Source organism: Triticum aestivum, chromosome 5A, assembly GCF_018294505.1.
Source record: "Triticum aestivum cultivar Chinese Spring chromosome 5A, IWGSC CS RefSeq v2.1, whole genome shotgun sequence".
Taxonomy (NCBI): domain Eukaryota; kingdom Viridiplantae; phylum Streptophyta; class Magnoliopsida; order Poales; family Poaceae; genus Triticum; species Triticum aestivum.
In genome coordinates, this window is record NC_057806.1 from 335,738,590 (window position 1) to 335,755,368 (window position 16,779).

Sequence of the window (16,779 nt, forward strand, 5' to 3'; positions counted from 1 at the left end):
AGACGGTCCACAGCGCTCCTCCCACACAGCTCCAAGAGAATTAGTGTCGCCCACCCTTTTGCTTTGGGTTGCCAGCGGCGGTGGGCCCGGCCCGTCAGCCGTACCTTTCTCCCCAGGTGGGGCTCCTTTCGTCTTTCTTTTTCACTGTCTTCCACACTGCCTTTTCTCCACTGAGACGGGCAGACAGACGCGCGCTCTCGCCGCCCGCCCCTAATCCATCCTCCTTTTGTCGATTTTTGAACAATCAAAGCGCCCCCAGTCCGTCGATTTCTTTCTCCCCAGCAGCAAAAGGAGCACCAGCAGCCTACGGATTGCGGCGTGTGCTCATCTTCTTCCTCCAGCTTTGCGCTGCGCTGTTCCCACTTCCCACACCCGGAACCAGAGGAGGAGGAGCCGCAAGCAGAGCCTTTCCCCGCTCGCAGTCGCTGGCAGCACCTCGGCGGAAACAATGGAGTGAAGGAAGGACACAGCAGGCCGCCGTTGTGCTCCTCCTCTCCTCCTGCGCCTGGGCTGGGATGAGGATCCGGTCGGTTTTGACCCCTTGATACTCGGGAGTCGGGAGGGTGTCTGCTCAAGATCGACGGACGAGCAGCAGCAGCAGCTCGGGTTGCCTAGCTGCTTCTCTGCTTTGCTTGCCTCCGTGGGAGTGAGGTCTCGAGAGGGAACCCCATGGCGTCCGCCGCCGCGCTTCTCCTCCAGCTCCAGCTGCTGCTGCTCCTCTCGCTCTCCGCTGCTCAGCCTGGTGAGTCGCCCTTCCTTCTCTTCTCGCGAGATTCTTGGGCCATGGAGGATTGGCGCACCTTCTTAGGTTAGAATCCATAGCCTTAGATGCCGAAAGAGTCCAGATTCCTAAGGAGGTTTCCGCAGCATATGCATGTTCATGTACTGGTTGATAATCCACTCAGATTTCATCTTCTTATTATGCAACACATGTATGCTATACTTGCTAAGTCATGTATGCTATTATACTTTCTAAGTTCAGGGGACCAGCAAAATAAAAATAGCAAATTGGGCTTGTGTGCAGGTTTCATCAGCTTGGATTGTGGGGGAGCTGATGATTACACAGATGGCATAGGCATCCAGTGGACTTCTGATGCCAAGCTGGTCTTCGGTGGGCAGGCCACAAACCTGCCGGTCCAAAACCAGCTCCAGAAGCAATATTCAACTCTGAGGTATTTTCCAGCAGACAACAGCAAGTATTGCTACACGATGAATGTGAGGACCAGGACACGCTACCTCGTCAGGGCTAGCTTCCTCTACGGAAACTTCGACAACAGCAACGTCTACCCCAAGTTTGATCTCTCCCTCGGAGCCACTCCCTGGTCCACGGTCATAATCGATGATGCCGACACGCCGGTGGTAGAGGAGGCGATTATCTTGGCTGCCGCTCCCACACTCAGTGTCTGCCTCTCCAATGCCAGCACAGGACAGCCGTTTATCTCTACACTCGAGCTTCGCCAGTTTAACGGTTCACTCTACTATACTGACTATGAAGCACAGTTCTTCCTTGCACTGTCCGCAAGGATAAATTTTGGTGCTGATGGCAATAAATCAGTCAGGTACTGTATACTACTCCCTCCATTCCAAATTATAAGATGTTCTAACTTTTTTCTGAATCAGATGCATATAGACGCGTTTTAGTGTGTTTGGTCACTCATTTCAGTCCATATGTAGTCTATATTGAGATATCCAAAACATCTTATAATTCGGAACGGAGGTAGTACACGATATGAACATTGTCAATAGCTTCATATGAACATTGAAAACATGTGTTTGTTCTTGCAATCTTCTGTCCTATTCTTAGGTTTGCAGTTACCACTAGAGTGTCTGATTGCGCCATACTGCCACAAAAAGTTCTTCCCTTTTTGGGAGGATACATAACAAAGTTCTGATCGCGCTTCACTTAGTATCATGTGTTTTTAGTTTTGACATGAAATGCCTTGTTCAATAAAAATATATAGTTGAAGGGAGCTCTTCCTTTGAATTTCTCAGGTACCCTGATGATCCATTTGATAGAATATGGGAATCCGACTCTTTGAGGAGAGCGAATTACCTTGTTGATGTTGCTCCAGGGACTGAAAGAATAACAACCACAAAACCTGTATTCGTCGGTACTGAATTAGAACCACCTGAAAAGGTCATGCAAACAGCAGTGATTGGCCAAAATGGATCCTTGAACTACCGGCTTGATTTGGAAGGGTTCCCGGGAAATGCATGGGCAGTCTCATATTTTGCTGAAATTGAAGATTTGGCCCCAGATGAAACTAGGAAATTTAAGTTAGTGGTTCCTGGCATGCCATTATTCAGTAAACCAACTGTTGACGTGGAGGAGAATGCGCAGGGGAAGTATCGTTTGTACCAACCAGGTTACACAAATGTGACACTTCCATTTGTTTTCTCTTTCGAGTTCAAGAAGACAAATGATTCTTCAAAGGGACCTATTTTGAATGCTATGGAAATTTACAAACATGTCCAGATTACCATGGGATCTCCAGATGGTAAGCAGTTGACCACATTGTTATCATATGTTTTTCAGATCAAGCTAACTGTGTAGTCTCTCTCTGATGTGAAAAAAAACTTTATGACTAATTTAGTGTTGCATAATATTGACAGCAAACACCATGTCTAGCTTGGCCTCACGGTATCCTCAAGCAGGTTGGGCACAAGAGGGTGGTGATCCATGCTTACCAGTGTCATGGACCTGGGTGCAATGCAGTTCAGAAGCAGCACCCAGAGTTCTTTCAATGTATGGTAAATTTAATTGTGCAATTCTGCCTTCACTTTGGATTTGTTGATTTATTCCTTGTATTAAAACCTAAGAATTGTCCCTCACAGCACATTGTCAGAGAAGAACATCACAGGAAGTATCCCTGAGGAGTTGACAAAGTTATCGGCATTGGTCGAGTTGTAAGCTCAGATGGTTCATTCTTTCCATCCTTTTTTTTTTTGCTTTCTCTTGTCTGATCTACTTATTTCTGTAAATGCAGAAGACTCGATGGTAACTCATTTTCTGGTGGAATCCCTGATTTTAGTGGATGCAGAAATCTGCAGTATATGTGAGTTTGCAGTTCTTGTCATAGAGCAGCATTCTGCAGGATTTATTGAACTAATCCAACGTGGTTTTATATATATGCAGTCACCTTGAAAACAATCAGTTAAACGGTGCGTTGCCATCCTCTTTGGGAGATCTACCTAACCTCAAAGAGCTGTAAGTTCTTCATAATTTTGTGCACTTTGTTTATGCACCCCTTTCTATGGAGAATGGAAGTTGATACAGTGGTCCAGACTGTCATTCCTCTCTTTGTTTCCTGATGTTCTCTGCTCATAATTTTTTGTCGATACTATTAATTTTATCTTTCTGGAATAAATGCATTTGATCAAGAGTCTTTACAGAAATAGAACTTCTGCATTTACTTATTCTCAACTATTGCAGGTATATTCAGAACAATAGGCTTTCCGGACATATTCCAAGGGCACTTTCCAAGAAGAGCATTATTTTCAAGTCAGTACTTTCTCTTTAGGCAGATGTAGCTAGCATATTTTAGATTAATTAATGTGGAATAATGTGCTTGAGAACACTACTGTGGCTGGACAAGCTTCACTTAACTTTGGTGACATATAGTGGTAACATACGTAGAGAGCAACAATGGTCCTTCGGGGGCCAAGCGATAGTATTAGCCACAATGATAGTGTTCTTTAGGATGTTCCTTCTGTTCTAATTCTTACCTGCTGCAGCTCGTCAGGCAATAATCTTCAGGGGCCAAGTGATAGTATTAGCCACGGCACCATCATAATCATCGTATGTGCTGTGGTTGGGGCCATCTTGTTACTTGCGGTGGCTATTGGATGCTGTTTGTGTACACACAAGAGAAAGAAAAAACCTTCACGTGGTATGTGTTCTTTGGCTCAGTGCATGTTTCTGGTACTGTGTAAGAACATGCACTGATTAATTTTTGCCATTTTGTAGAAACTGTTGTTCTTGCAGCACCAGCAAAAAAGCTAGGGTCGTATTTCAGTGAAGTAGCTACAGAAACAGCGCACAGATTTGCTTTATCAGAAATTGAAGATGCTACTGATAAATTTGAGAGGAGGATCGGCTCTGGAGGGTTTGGCATAGTATACTATGGAAAGCTGGCAGATGGGAGAGAGATCGCAGTCAAGCTTCTCACAAATGACTCCTATCAGGGCATCCGAGAATTCTTGAATGAGGTCTGCTTCTGTTTTAGCCTTGTTTATGTTTCTACTCCAAGTGTAGCTCTATGGCAGTACATACCTTTTTCACCGTTGAAGAGATAAACACAGCATGTTTACTTGTTGCTGATTTTAGTATGGCTTGGTAGATCGACACCCTGTTGTGGAGCAAGAACCTGATATGCCATGCTGTTTTTTTCTTAATCTAATGACCTGTTAATGTGCTGCGAGCATGAGACAGTTTTTGCCTCAATTATACTTTATAGTCTTAGCTTAGATCAGTCAGATATAATCCTTCTCTATGTTTCTGCAATTTCGGTGCCTGGCGCTTGCCTTTTGAAATATCATTGCATTCTATGTCTACACATCCCTCTTGTAGTCTGCTGTAAAGGTCTACTGAACATCCATGTCATGATATGGTTGCACCATTGCATGCAAGATGTACCATATGCTCATGCATTTCTTTTCTTCCAGATGTTGTCCTGATGAGTTAGCTGGCTTATCGTTTCAGGTGGCGTTGCTTTCGAGAATACATCATAGGAACTTGGTAACCTTCCTTGGTTACAGTCAACAAGACGGGAAGAACATACTTGTGTACGAGTTCATGCACAACGGAACACTAAAAGAGCACCTTCGTGGTGAGTGCCCTTAGCTGATGTTAAATTTGTTTGCTGGGATCAACAGCATACTGTTGGCATATGCACATAATGTTTCTTTAGCGGCAAAACTTTGTCTGGGCAGCTGTATTTAGGACCTTTTACCACATGTTTAGTTGGTTGACCTCAAACTTGTACTCGGGTCAGCTTCTTTTTAAGGATAGATCAGCTTTTTGTTCTGTGTGGACAGGCCGCCAGGCCTGACATTGCTGATTTTTGCCCTTAAACCAAAAGTTGCCATGAACCATTAAGAAATTCCAGTAGTACACAGAAAATTTAGTCTTTTTAAGTATCTGAATTTCTATTCTTCACTCTTGGTCCGCAGGACCGACATGAACTGTTAGATTAATGTCCTCTTTACTCCACAGAATAGAATAACATATAAAATATTAAACCTCTGAATTCTGATGATGTTCACAGGAGGACCTAATGATGTGAAAATAACTAGCTGGGTTAAGCGCCTTGAGATAGCAGAAGATGCTGCGAAAGGTCTGCCTCAGTTTCCCTCCTACTCTTCTACTAGTATGCAATCTGAAGATTCTGAATCTCTCTTTTTTTGTCTTGAACATTGCAAATATCAGGTATAGAGTACCTCCATACGGGATGCTCTCCAACCATAATTCACAGAGATGTTAAGAGTAGCAACATTTTACTTGACAAGAACATGCGGGCAAAAGTCGCAGACTTCGGCCTATCAAAACCTGCAGTCGATGGGTCTCATGTATCAAGCATAGTTCGTGGGACGGTTGGGTATCTTGATCCAGAGTAAGACCATCTTTCCTGAGCTCATAGTGTTTGTTTACTTTCCCATGGTTTAGTGATTTGAAGTGTTTGCTATCCTGGTAGCATCTGAGTTATAATTTTCCTTTTCTTTTTTTGATGGCGACGAGTAGGTACTACATCTCCCAGCAGCTAACCGAGAAGAGTGACATATACAGTTTTGGTGTCATCCTACTTGAGCTAATCTCTGGCCACGAGCCGATCTCTAGTGATAACTTTGGGCTCAACTGCCGTAACATTGTGGCGTGGGTAAGTATCTTGCAATCTGTTAGCTTTCTGCATGGTTTAAGCTGATATTGATGAGCAATGCTGCCAATGAATGAACTGGAATTGGCAGGCTAGGTCGCACATTGAGAGTGGGAACATTGACGCCATCATTGATGCATCACTGGATACCGGCTACGACCTGCAGTCGGTGTGGAAGATCGCGGAGGTGGGCATCATGTGCGTGAAGCCAAAGGGCGCGCAGAGGCCAACCATCTCCGAGGTGCTCAAAGAGATCCAGGATGCCATCGCCATCGAGGTGCAGCGGGAGGCACCCCAAGTCCAGCAGCTCATGTCCAAGAGGTCCATGGGTTCTGTCTCGATCAACACCGACAACAGTGTGGATCTGGAGCAGAACGCGTCGTTTGATGAAATGCTCATGCGGCCAGGCCTCAGGTAGAATCAGGATTCATCAGAGACGCTCTTCGTGTAAGCAAGGAGAAGGCAAGGATCACGTGTTAGTTAGGCTTTACTTTTCCTGGTAATGATTTGAAAGCTGTGGATGACATTAGCTTTAGCTTGCACTACAAATTGGGAATTTGATGGTGAAAGATTGGTGATCTGGAACTGTTGCTTTCCTTGTTCTTGTGCTTCATATTGGTTTCAAACTGTTAGGATGTCATCCTTGGTAGGATAGGGGGGACAAGGAGATGGGGCAAATAGAAAACTAGACAGGATGCGGGTTTGCACTCAAAATCACACGCCAAATAAGATGGAACTGCTGGATTCAATTTCATGACGTCAGAGGAATGTTCATCTCAAAACTAACACAGCCATGTCGATTGTTACTAATAAGATGATCCAAAAAGCTTGCTTGAGAACAACACATTACATCTAGTAACAAACATCAAATGTAGTCAAAAACCTTCCTTCAGTTTGATGCCAAACAATTGTCAGTTGAGCTATAGATGATTGTCACATTTGCTTTCAGTTTTTGATTCAACAAACCCCACACCAAAACATGAGCTTTCTATGCACCACAAAAGACCTACCAGCGGCAAGTTACAAAATCATGTACAGAGGAGTCTCTCGAATCCCCAAGGCAAGAAAACATTTACACAGCTACGATGGCGAAATAGAACATACACGCTAAACGGTATCTCTCTTCTCAAGCCAGCTTCCATCGCACCCAAACCATATGTATCCATATACTTCAAGGACCACCTGTTCATGTATGACTTCGCCTAGAAAGGAACCTGATGACCAAGCAAGGGAACAACAAGCGATCATTAATGTGCCGGCACATCCAGCAACGTTCACAACACCACATAAAGCAAAATTATAATTACACAAGGACAAAAAAGGGGACACACACAAGTATATCAAATTGGTGGATAAAATGCAGTAAACACATACCTTGTGCTTGGAAGATCTAGTTCAAACTCAGGATCATGTCGGCACATTTGCATCAACTGCCTTCCAGTAGAACTTTCACGTACCAGCTCATAAGCACAACCATTAGACAAGCACTGTGCAACCAGTTACTTTCAGAACAAGAGACACGCCCAAAATAGACGCGGAGAGGTCAATATTCACCTTCAAAGACAATTAAAGTCCAAAGGTTCTGTTATACATATCATTTGAACCCAGCATGTGAAAGTTGTTAGCTTCAGTTGGATATAACATCCTTGACATGTCCGACATGGGAACATTATTCCCCTGTCTCAAATCACTCCAGCCATCCCAGTGACCATTTGCAAGCTGTGAGTTTCTAGGTTGTTGGAGTGACATCTGTGCATAAGGGGATAGAGAACCATGGTTCTGTGGCAGAAGTCGGGATGTCAGATAATTATCATTCTGAATAGGGTTGAATGCATCTTGAACATGGTCAGTATATCTGAGGTTTTGATGAGAGGGCATGCTCTGCTGCATAAGTAGTTGAAGTCTTGGATCATTATTCGATGTCTGCAATTGTGCTGGAAAAGGAGTGTTTTTCAAATCCAACCCTGAATCACTAACTCCTGGCATCCGCCCTTTGCCCACAGCCAATATAGCAGGATCAATAAATTCTATGTCACTTGTGTGTCTAGATATCTGAGGTTGATACTGATTGGTGTGGCTACCAAAAAGATTATCAAGTAGACGAGTTTCTGCCAAGCATCACAAATGTATGAGAAATTGAAATTATTATTGGTTTTGGAGAAGCAGAAAATATAGGGGGAGTAAACAAACCTGAGAATGTGGAGCCATACGCCTGGTTAGACCCATTCTGGGATGAAAACCCAGCAGAAAACGCAGAAGAAAACCCAGGAGGAATATTGTTAGACCCATCCTGGGATGAAAATCCAGAATTAAATCCACGAGACGGGTTCGACCCAGCCTGAGATGAAAATCCATGAGGGGGATTAGATCCAGCCTGAGATGGAAATCCCGAAGGATATCCATGAGGGTGATTCAACATATCCTGAGATGAGAATCCTGAAGAAAATCCAGGTGGGGGATTCAACCCGTCCTGAGATGAAAATCCAGGAGGTGGGACTCTAGCTGGTGCCGCGAATCCAGGAGGTGCAGATATTTTAGACCTTGAAGACCCTGCGAATGAAATACATCAGCAACGAGCCATTGCACATATAAAAATCACAAATATAATATATGGTATTACCGATAATCAATAACCTATTTTCATGAGTTGCAATGTTTACCCATGCTCAATGAAAAATACTGCAGTGCACAATGTATATTCCTTTAATATGCAAGTGACAACATTTGAAATAAATCAAAATACAAATCTATTAGAAAGAACTTCCAACTGCAGCACAAAAATACTTTCCTGTTCAGTGAAATACAGAATACGCAAGTATCATACTCACCAGCAGTTGCTATATCTGACATAGCAAGAGGATTGCTCTTTGAAAAATCTTCCTCCGGCGATTGGAATGCAACACCATTCTGATAGCTGTTGCCATGAGAATTCTGGGATAGCAAGCTAAAATTCTGATCAGTGCCACAATTTCTGAAAGATGAATCTTGGAAGTTCCGTTGGTTATCCTGTCTAGCAAACGAAAATCTAGACTCATTACTGGTGCCTTTTGATTTCCATGAAGGTGCGTTGAAAAGTGCATCGTTCTTTTCAGATTCATTAAGCATCTTAACAAAATTGTTCGCAGTTGAATACGACTCATCCCATGGATCAAACTCCAAAGACAATATATCAGAAATTATGCTGCCCTCGTCTTTATTTCCACTTACAGCGTTGCCAAAACTGCCTATGTTATCATTTCTTGCTGCATCCAGTGCTCTATGCTGGTGGTTTCGCATACCAGAATGTTCAGAAACCATATCAGGTGTATACATAGGTCCTAGCCCCTCACGACGTCCATTCAACATGGTAGAAGCATTTTCAGTTGAAGATAACCTGGTTTGCAGCATGGTGCCAGAAGTTCTACCATCACTTGTCGAAGTAGGGTTAATTTCTTTATCATTCCACAAAGAAATATGTGATGTGTTAGCAGTGGCATGGGGTTTATCAGTGGCCACAGAAGAATTCCATATGTCATTCAAAGGAGAAGCCACACGACAACTTTGCAGCTCTGAGCTCCAGTCAAGATGCTTATCAGAACTAGATTGACAAGAAAGTACAGGGTCCTTATTTTCTGATGATGAAAGCCCAGCAAGCTTCAAATGAGATTGTTCCTTCTTCAAACTTTGACTTAAAGGCACCACGGCGGAAGTGTTGGGAACTGCACCCAGCTGTTGGTTTTCTTCCATACTATGAACTGTATCTTTGCTATCTAAAGTTACTGAAGTTACCCCAACAGACAACTTCTCGACTTCTGTGTCCCCAGGTCTATTCTCACCCTCATCCCTCTTTAAAACAGAACCAGATATTGCTGAATGTGGCACACAATCTGCAAGATTTTGCTTGGAACTGTTTACGGCTTCGCCATTCTTTGGTGATGTTGATGACTTAGACCCAATCTGGCCCGGTTCCGTTGGTTTTGAGGATGCTGAAGGAAAAAACTTTCCATTTACAACTTGCTTTTCCTCACTTCCTTTTGAAGTCTCATCTGATGCTACAACTTCATCATCATTCCAGGCTGAAGGTATTGTAGAAAAGTCTATGTCCAACGAAGACTCCAATGATGTCACAGCTTGGGTTTCCTTTGCAATACCAGGTCTATATGGCTTCAAGGTTTTAGACAAACTATCTCGTTCTGATACTTGCCGTCCTTCAGTCATTTTCAGTACTGTGCTTGTATCATCATTCCATGAAGAAGGTAGTCTTGAATTCGAAATCATAGAAGAACTTGAAAGTGAATTACTATGCGCCTCTGCTTTTGATTTAGTAAGAGATTGTGAGGACGCCACCTCAGTCGCGGTTGTCCGTGTGTTCAAATCACGATGCCCCCTGTACACACCCAAATTTAGCAATACAATGCATTTTAAATGTGGCAGAACAGTCTAGGGAGGAAACATACCATGAAGTAGCTGATGGAAGCGTGGACCTCCCTGAACTACTGTTTGGAGGTGACAGTCTTGACTGGCCTGTGGTATTCTGCAAAGAAAAAGAAGGCCATTAGTGTAGCAACATAGTGTAAACCAACAAAAACAGAATTATCAACAAAATATCTAGGTAGGAAAGCAGAACGAAATCAAGAAAAAATATGTTCTAATGGTCCAATATTAAAACATACAGTTGTTCCATTCTTGATTGTATGTTTGGCTGAAACCACCGCACTGTAAGAGAAATCCTCTGCTGGAGGAGGCAATACAGTTCCTGCACGTCTTTGGGAAACACTAGACGCCATTTGAGGAACCCTACTCCTGATAGAAATATCAGAGAATGAGTTGAAATGACAACTGAATCTACCAATTTAGTTAATTATGTCTAACTGAGACAAGAACTAAAATCAAACTACCAAAAGTAGGTAGTAGTACAACATTAGATATCCAAATCCAAATCCATCGAAAGGCGGAACTTCCTACTAGGCCATTAGTGTAGGGAGAAGCCAAACATTAGACCAGGAGCTTCTTCTAAAATAAAGAGAAATATATATATATATATATATATAGCAAGAATGCAAAATTGCAAATAAAATAAAATATATAAGCATCATATAAGCCAGGATTTGCATGCTTAGAGCAAAACAGACGGAGCAAGCAGAACAAAGAACTGTGGTTCCACATTGCAAGTTAAAAGGAAGTCAAGTGTTACCTGGTATAAGCTGAGATTATCTCATCTTTAGTGAAACTATCCTCCTGACTGCCTACATCATGCAAATAGAGACAATCTGGATTCCCACATGTCTGAGAAAAAAATGACGAAGCACTGAGAAAGATAGCAATAGGTAGAGTACTGGTAAAAGCTGTCGGAATGAAGCATCAATTGTACCATGTTCCGCAGCCATGCATGGCAATATTTCGTGGTGCCAAAGCATGCTCTGCAACAATAGAAAACCATTAGAATAACAATATTGTGCAAAACTGCTAGAGAAGAGACAAGGTATAAGGCTAACCTTAGCACTTTCCCTTCCAAGACAAAATTGTGTACAGCCTGAATACACCGGATGGCCTCTTCTTCTTTGGCATAAGTAATATATCTGAACACATATCACAGTAATAACTAGTGAGCCAGCATTTGAACACATCTAATGGTGTCCACAATTATGGAGAGAATAGGAACCATACATCTGTATTGGTTATCCATTAAGAGTGAGCTACTAAATAGCTGAGTAGACATGATGGACAGAGTCCACCAGAGTTTTCACTCGTGGGTCTCCTTATTTTCAGGGAAACTGATGTTTCTTTTAAGCCTTCTTTTGTTTCTAAGAGTTATTAGATATATAAACTGAATAAAGGCGTACTTCATCCAACAGCCTCAAGTTATTTCAAAGTCCATGTTTTCCATATTTTTACAATCATTACGACCATATGACTAGGTACATCAAGCCAGTGCTATATGACTCCTGAGAGAAACATGGAGTACCCAAAAACAAATGTGAAACTTTGTACTCACCGAAGAACGACAATCTACCCTAAGGAAACTGATAGTTTCAGAAGCAATAACTGAACTGGCATCAGTAAACATGGGAAATGTCTCGTCCAAAATAATTTGGTCAGTAAATTCATGCCAAGACTGAAACAGGCACTTCTATATTTATCATAAAAGATTCCTAGATTTTACGACACTAGACAGCTACATCTTTCATGTGGCCTATAAAGCTATCAAATGTTCTTTACACATGCCATAAAATTCTAGCAGCCCTCGGTCAAAATTTAGATTAGATTAGCCTGAAATTGACAGGGTTGTATCAAGGACATGTCATGTTAGAATCGGCGATTATTTTAACTTACTTTTGATGGAAAACCACCTAATATGCAACCAAACTCTCACTTTACTTTCTGAGTCGCATATGAAAAATTATATAGCTGAGGCAGGTATTAAAGGCTACAGGCACCATATAGTACACAAAGGTGGGATAGTAGTCACTCGATATTATCAATGTGATTGTAGCATCGGACAATATGTATGCATATTGAAAAGATCATTAGTGTCGTTTGTAGACATACACGCTGATACCGTTGTTCGTTGATGTCTGCTGGGAAGGAGCCCCAGTTGGACGAGAAACTGAAACCTTCAAAACCTTTCCATACTGACCAAAGTATTCCCTGCGCTCAAGTACCTAAAACAAGGATAATAGTAATGTTGGCATCAGAGCTACAATTTACAGTGTCACTCGTCCTAACAGAATCCAAATCTTAACTAGAAAAAAGAATCCAGATGTAAGGAAAGAATAGTGTGCTCACACTCTCATTGCATAAATTTGCAGGTAGCCCAATTATGTAGACCAGGTTTCTCTGGATAACTCTGACACTGGCCAGATGCTTCTTAGCTTCCACAGTCAGTGTCTTTGACTTAACCTTTTGGGTCTTCTGCTTCTTGTCTGTATTTTTATCTGCTACCGTTCTGTATCCATTGAATGAACGTAAGTTGCAAGGCTATCATTGTGATACATGAGGAAAGAGTTTGTGCGTGCTGACTAATCCAGAAAAGGAATCTCCGGTTGATGGCGCAAGCATGGCAGCCCTCGGAGGCAGAGAATGCATATAAAGTGAAAGTTTGAGACGGGGAATTACCTGTCACACGTGGCAGCCATCTTAACAATCCTGTCCTTGTCATAGCGTGTGCGGCAGGCAGGGCAGCGCCCCTCTGTGTCCTCTTTCTCAGCCATGTCAATGATGTGGTGCCAGCACCAGACACAAATCTGCAGAGTCGCACACACACACACACAAACAAAACAATGAAAGAGCGTCCTGGTTGTTGCGCAGGCATGGCAGGGTGGGAGTCACTGATGAGGATAGTACCTCGTAGCCACATTTGCAGGGCTTGAGTTGCTGGTCAGTGATGTCCATCTCCTCGGCGCAGAGCGGGCAGGTGCGGTCTCCGTCATCGCTCATCGTCATCCTGCGGTTCCAGCATGGGGAGAACCCACAGAAACGTCAAATTTCCAAGAGGACCAAAAACAAAATCCATATAGCAACAATCCCATGGCTACAGGAAGCCTGAGATCTCGAATATTCACATAAAACGAACGCGTGTGTAAGGTCAATCCGCGGGATTCTAACAAATCGGCCCTCCAATCTATCCGCAAAGCCGTCTAGGGTCCGAAATTCCGAGCTGGATTGCATCGGATTACACATCAAATCAAATTAATAAACGCAGGGGCGGCCTAAATTTCCGATCGGATTGAACCAAATCTGCGCGGAAGATTACGGGGGAATCGCGGGGGAGGAGGGATCAGGCGAACTCACATTGGAGGTGGATCCGATTGGGCGGCGCGATAGGCGAAACCCTAGAGGGGATTGACTGGTCGAGGTCTGGTGGCGGTGGCGGTGGCGGTGGCGGTGGCGGGGCTCTCTCTGATCGAATCAAGCGAACGAGGGAGAGGGGGGGATTGGTGGTGGGCGATGGGTGGTGGATTGGGAGCGAAAAGGTTGGACTTTCGGTGGAGGAAGAGGGAAGTTGAGTCGATGTGTATGTATGTATGCGCTGCGCCGGGCTTGTGTTGGGGAAGGGAAGGGAACACGAAGGAAGGCAAGGAAGGAGATGGCGACGCAAAGCATAGGTAGGGCGGAGAAGGGATTGCCGCACCAAGCACCACCACTCGCTCCCTGGATCGCCTCCTCCTGTGCCCTACCATGTGCCCGCTTCCTTGCCTTCTTTAGGGCTTCCTTTGATTCTCTCCATGATTCAAACCCAAACATAGAAATGGAACTAGATCATGTAGATTGGATGTCATGGTATGTTGAACGTGCAATTGAAGTCATTTTGGTGCAAACGTCACATGAGTTATGTATAAGGAATTAGGTGTTTATTATAGTTTTCAACAGAAACAAACGAAAACAACGCATTGGCGGGTACCCATCTAATTTGTTGTTTCCGACCGATTTTTCGCGCCAAATGGTGTTTTTCGGCCTCCGATGCTTTTTCTTATATTTGTCGCCCTCCAACGGGTGATTGGTTATATCGGGTTTTCTCTTGGTTGACTAATTGGTGATGTCGGTACGAGGTCGGGGTCGACGAATATTGGTGGCGTCGATGCTATTGAAATTATCATATTTTATATTTATCTTCCTTTCGCTTCATCGGTTTCTTTGAACCTTGTGTGTGTCACTCCGCCTTCGTGGTTGCTTGTCGCCAGAGAGAATGGGATTGATGGGCATTCGAGATATGGAATTCTTTAACATTTTCTTTCTCGTGGACTTTTCTTTCCCTCTTTATCTCTGGCCTCTTCTCTACAACTTATGTATATTGGGTTTGATGGAATTTCTAGAACCGGAACATAATGATTTTTCTTTCTTCTAGATTTTTTTACAATTTTTTTCTTTCCAAAATGGCAGGATTCCTGCATTCATTAAGAAGAAAAGAATTGCTTAGTTAAATGGAAAAAACGAGCAAAAACCAGATTGCTTGGTTAATTATGGAGAACCGGGCGAAAACCATCACAACCGCTGAGCGACACACATAAGATACCTACCGCGCCAATGAGGGCCTCATCGAGACAGCACGCGGATGTCATCGTCATCACTCCTCCACTAGAAGTGTCATTGTCATCCCTAAACCCTAAGCAAACGACTCCAACTTCGTTGTAAACTCAGTCACCTGCGACTAGGCAGCGCGGCTCCGACTTTGAAGGAGAATCATGAATAAGAACTAGGCACGGCCGGCACCACAGAAGATCATCGAACGAACCACCGGTTGCCCGTCATCGTACGCCACCGAGGCCCCCACCGCAGCTTCGACTTCGCAGCAACAAACCAGTTGAGGCAATCCTGTAGACACGTCGGAGAAGAGGCGACTACCTCAACCATAGTCACGGCTCCAACATTGCTCTCCCCATCATCGTTGCCACGGAAACCTCAACTCCAAAACCACTGTCATCCGCTAATCCCACTCGCCAATACCCAGCTCCAAAGAAGAAGCCCCCAAGGGGGGATACAACACCAAGGCATTGCCATCGTCCGATCAAACAAGATCAAGGGTTTCCCCGGGAGTTGTAGTGATCCGTGCGGGATGGGTGCGGCAACAATACAACGATGCCTCCAAGAAGGTACGCGGTGGCCATCAGCGCTGGTCATGGTCCCGACCATGATAGGGTTTTCACCCAAGCACCCGACACCACCTCATCCGCACATCATCTCACGACGACGCCTGACGGTGTCCTAGATCAGGGGGTGCCAACCTAGTCAGCCCATGTTCCTCGGTCTGGGCTGATGGGCCCTCATTCTTCTCAAGATGGACTCCGAAAGCTGCACGCTGGAGGCAAGATCGAGACTGCATCTACCGAAGACTTGTCGTGTACTCCAAGACTTCCCCTGCCGCCTTCGAGCTGAGATACCGACCATGTAACCCTAGGTACCCTACCTGGTGTGTATATAAAGCCATAGGGTTTAGCTTGTAGAGGGGACATCAACACAATCTCATTCACCTAGCCATAGAGTTGGAACACATCTAACGATCCCGAGGTAGATGAACTATGTACTTGATACATCTCCATCAATATAAACAAGAGCAAGACATAGGGTTTTACCTCCATTAAGAGGGCGCGAACCTTGGTAAGCATCGTCTCCTTGTTCCTGTTACCATTTGTCCAAGATCCACGACTCAGGACCCCCTACCCCGAGGTCTGCCAGTTTTCACACTGACACTAGTGCTTTATTGAGAGTTACAGTGTGAGATCGACAGAAGGATCGATGGGGTCGTCGTTTAACGACTCCAAACTCACGGGCATGACTCCCATGACCGGAGCTCCCGTCACAAAAACACATTTCCTCCTTCATGAGCTTGAGGTGACCCATGCCCCCTCTCTGCCCCTGTCGAACCCTCCTTCAAGGATGAAGGGCTGAGGTACTTTTTAGAAAGTGACTTAGACAACGGTTGGCAAGAGGCAACCGAAGAAACTGATATCTGAATCAGCTCGGCCAAGCCGGCGGGCACAAACTTGACACGGGATGATGATGCTAGGGCTTCGGGCCCGCGATCCCTAGAGATCGAAACTCACCCGCCCACCTCCCACATCGAGTATCGCCCTGATCACTCAGGCCCTCCAGATGTCTAGGATCTGGCTTACATACAACAATTCCCCGACGAGACAATCAGACAGTTATGGGCCAGGTTCTTATCTACCAAAAAACAAGATACCAAACTACGAGGACTCGGATATCATAACAACCTTCCAGTGCGGATGCAAGGATAAAGGCGTTTCAAACGCCCTCGCTCACCGCTACGTCCAGACACTCCCAGAATTATCTGATTGGGTGTCCAGATTGTGCACCATCGAAGATGCTTGGCTACCTGGGGAAAGCACATATTCGATCTGTGAACACAATTCAAAATGCGACAGAACCGCACCTCGGCGCGAGTCCATTAAGCAAAACGAACTAGCCG

General features: G+C 44.3%; 2 protein-coding genes across 3 annotated transcripts; one reads left to right on the forward strand and one right to left on the reverse strand.

Annotated features, from left to right (window-relative positions):
• Positions 1-165: 165 nt before the first annotated feature.
• Positions 166-6,486, forward strand: LOC123103250 (probable LRR receptor-like serine/threonine-protein kinase At1g67720). Its single transcript, XM_044524778.1, has 15 exons — positions 166-742; positions 1,025-1,559; positions 1,993-2,498; positions 2,614-2,746; positions 2,836-2,907; positions 2,988-3,056; positions 3,137-3,208; positions 3,434-3,502; positions 3,736-3,890; positions 3,968-4,209; positions 4,703-4,829; positions 5,268-5,336; positions 5,429-5,612; positions 5,741-5,876; positions 5,965-6,486. Exons 1-15 carry the CDS (start codon positions 670-672, stop codon positions 6,289-6,291), a joined length of 2,769 nt encoding a protein of 922 aa, XP_044380713.1. The 5' UTR covers positions 166-669; the 3' UTR covers positions 6,292-6,486.
• Positions 6,487-6,743: 257 nt separating this feature from the next.
• On the reverse strand, positions 6,744-13,986 carry LOC123103249 (uncharacterized). Of its 2 annotated transcripts, XM_044524776.1 has the most exons (14): positions 13,644-13,985; positions 13,197-13,296; positions 12,969-13,096; positions 12,639-12,798; positions 12,402-12,514; positions 11,348-11,431; positions 11,224-11,272; positions 11,047-11,138; positions 10,526-10,655; positions 10,310-10,386; positions 8,702-10,239; positions 8,064-8,423; positions 7,248-7,981; positions 6,744-7,087 (listed from the first exon to the last, which is right to left on the reverse strand). In XM_044524776.1, coding segments are annotated over exons 1-13 (3,375 nt in total). In that variant the 5' UTR covers positions 13,646-13,985; the 3' UTR covers positions 6,744-7,087; positions 7,248-7,439. The 2 variants fall into 2 exon arrangements, with proteins under 2 accessions (XP_044380711.1, XP_044380710.1); XM_044524775.1 differs by having other exon boundaries at positions 11,224-11,431; positions 13,644-13,986.
• Between the last annotated feature and the right edge of the window lie 2,793 nt (positions 13,987-16,779).

Bases quoted from the DNA above. Each gene is read 5' to 3' on its own strand.
- LOC123103249 (XM_044524775.1), bottom strand. The intron at 11,432-12,401 runs GTATGTCTACAA...ATATGTGTTCAG, and splicing joins ACGAACAACGGTATCAGCGT to ATATATTACTTATGCCAAAG. The intron at 8,424-8,701 runs GTGAGTATGATA...TTTCATTCGCAG, and splicing joins GTCAGATATAGCAACTGCTG to GGTCTTCAAGGTCTAAAATA.
- LOC123103250 (XM_044524778.1), top strand. From the start codon at position 670: ATGGCGTCCGCCGCCGCGCTTCTCCTCCAGCTCCAGCTGCTGCTGCTC. The intron at 3,209-3,433 runs GTAAGTTCTTCA...CAACTATTGCAG, and splicing joins CTACCTAACCTCAAAGAGCT to GTATATTCAGAACAATAGGC. The intron at 3,503-3,735 runs GTCAGTACTTTC...TACCTGCTGCAG, and splicing joins AAGAAGAGCATTATTTTCAA to CTCGTCAGGCAATAATCTTC.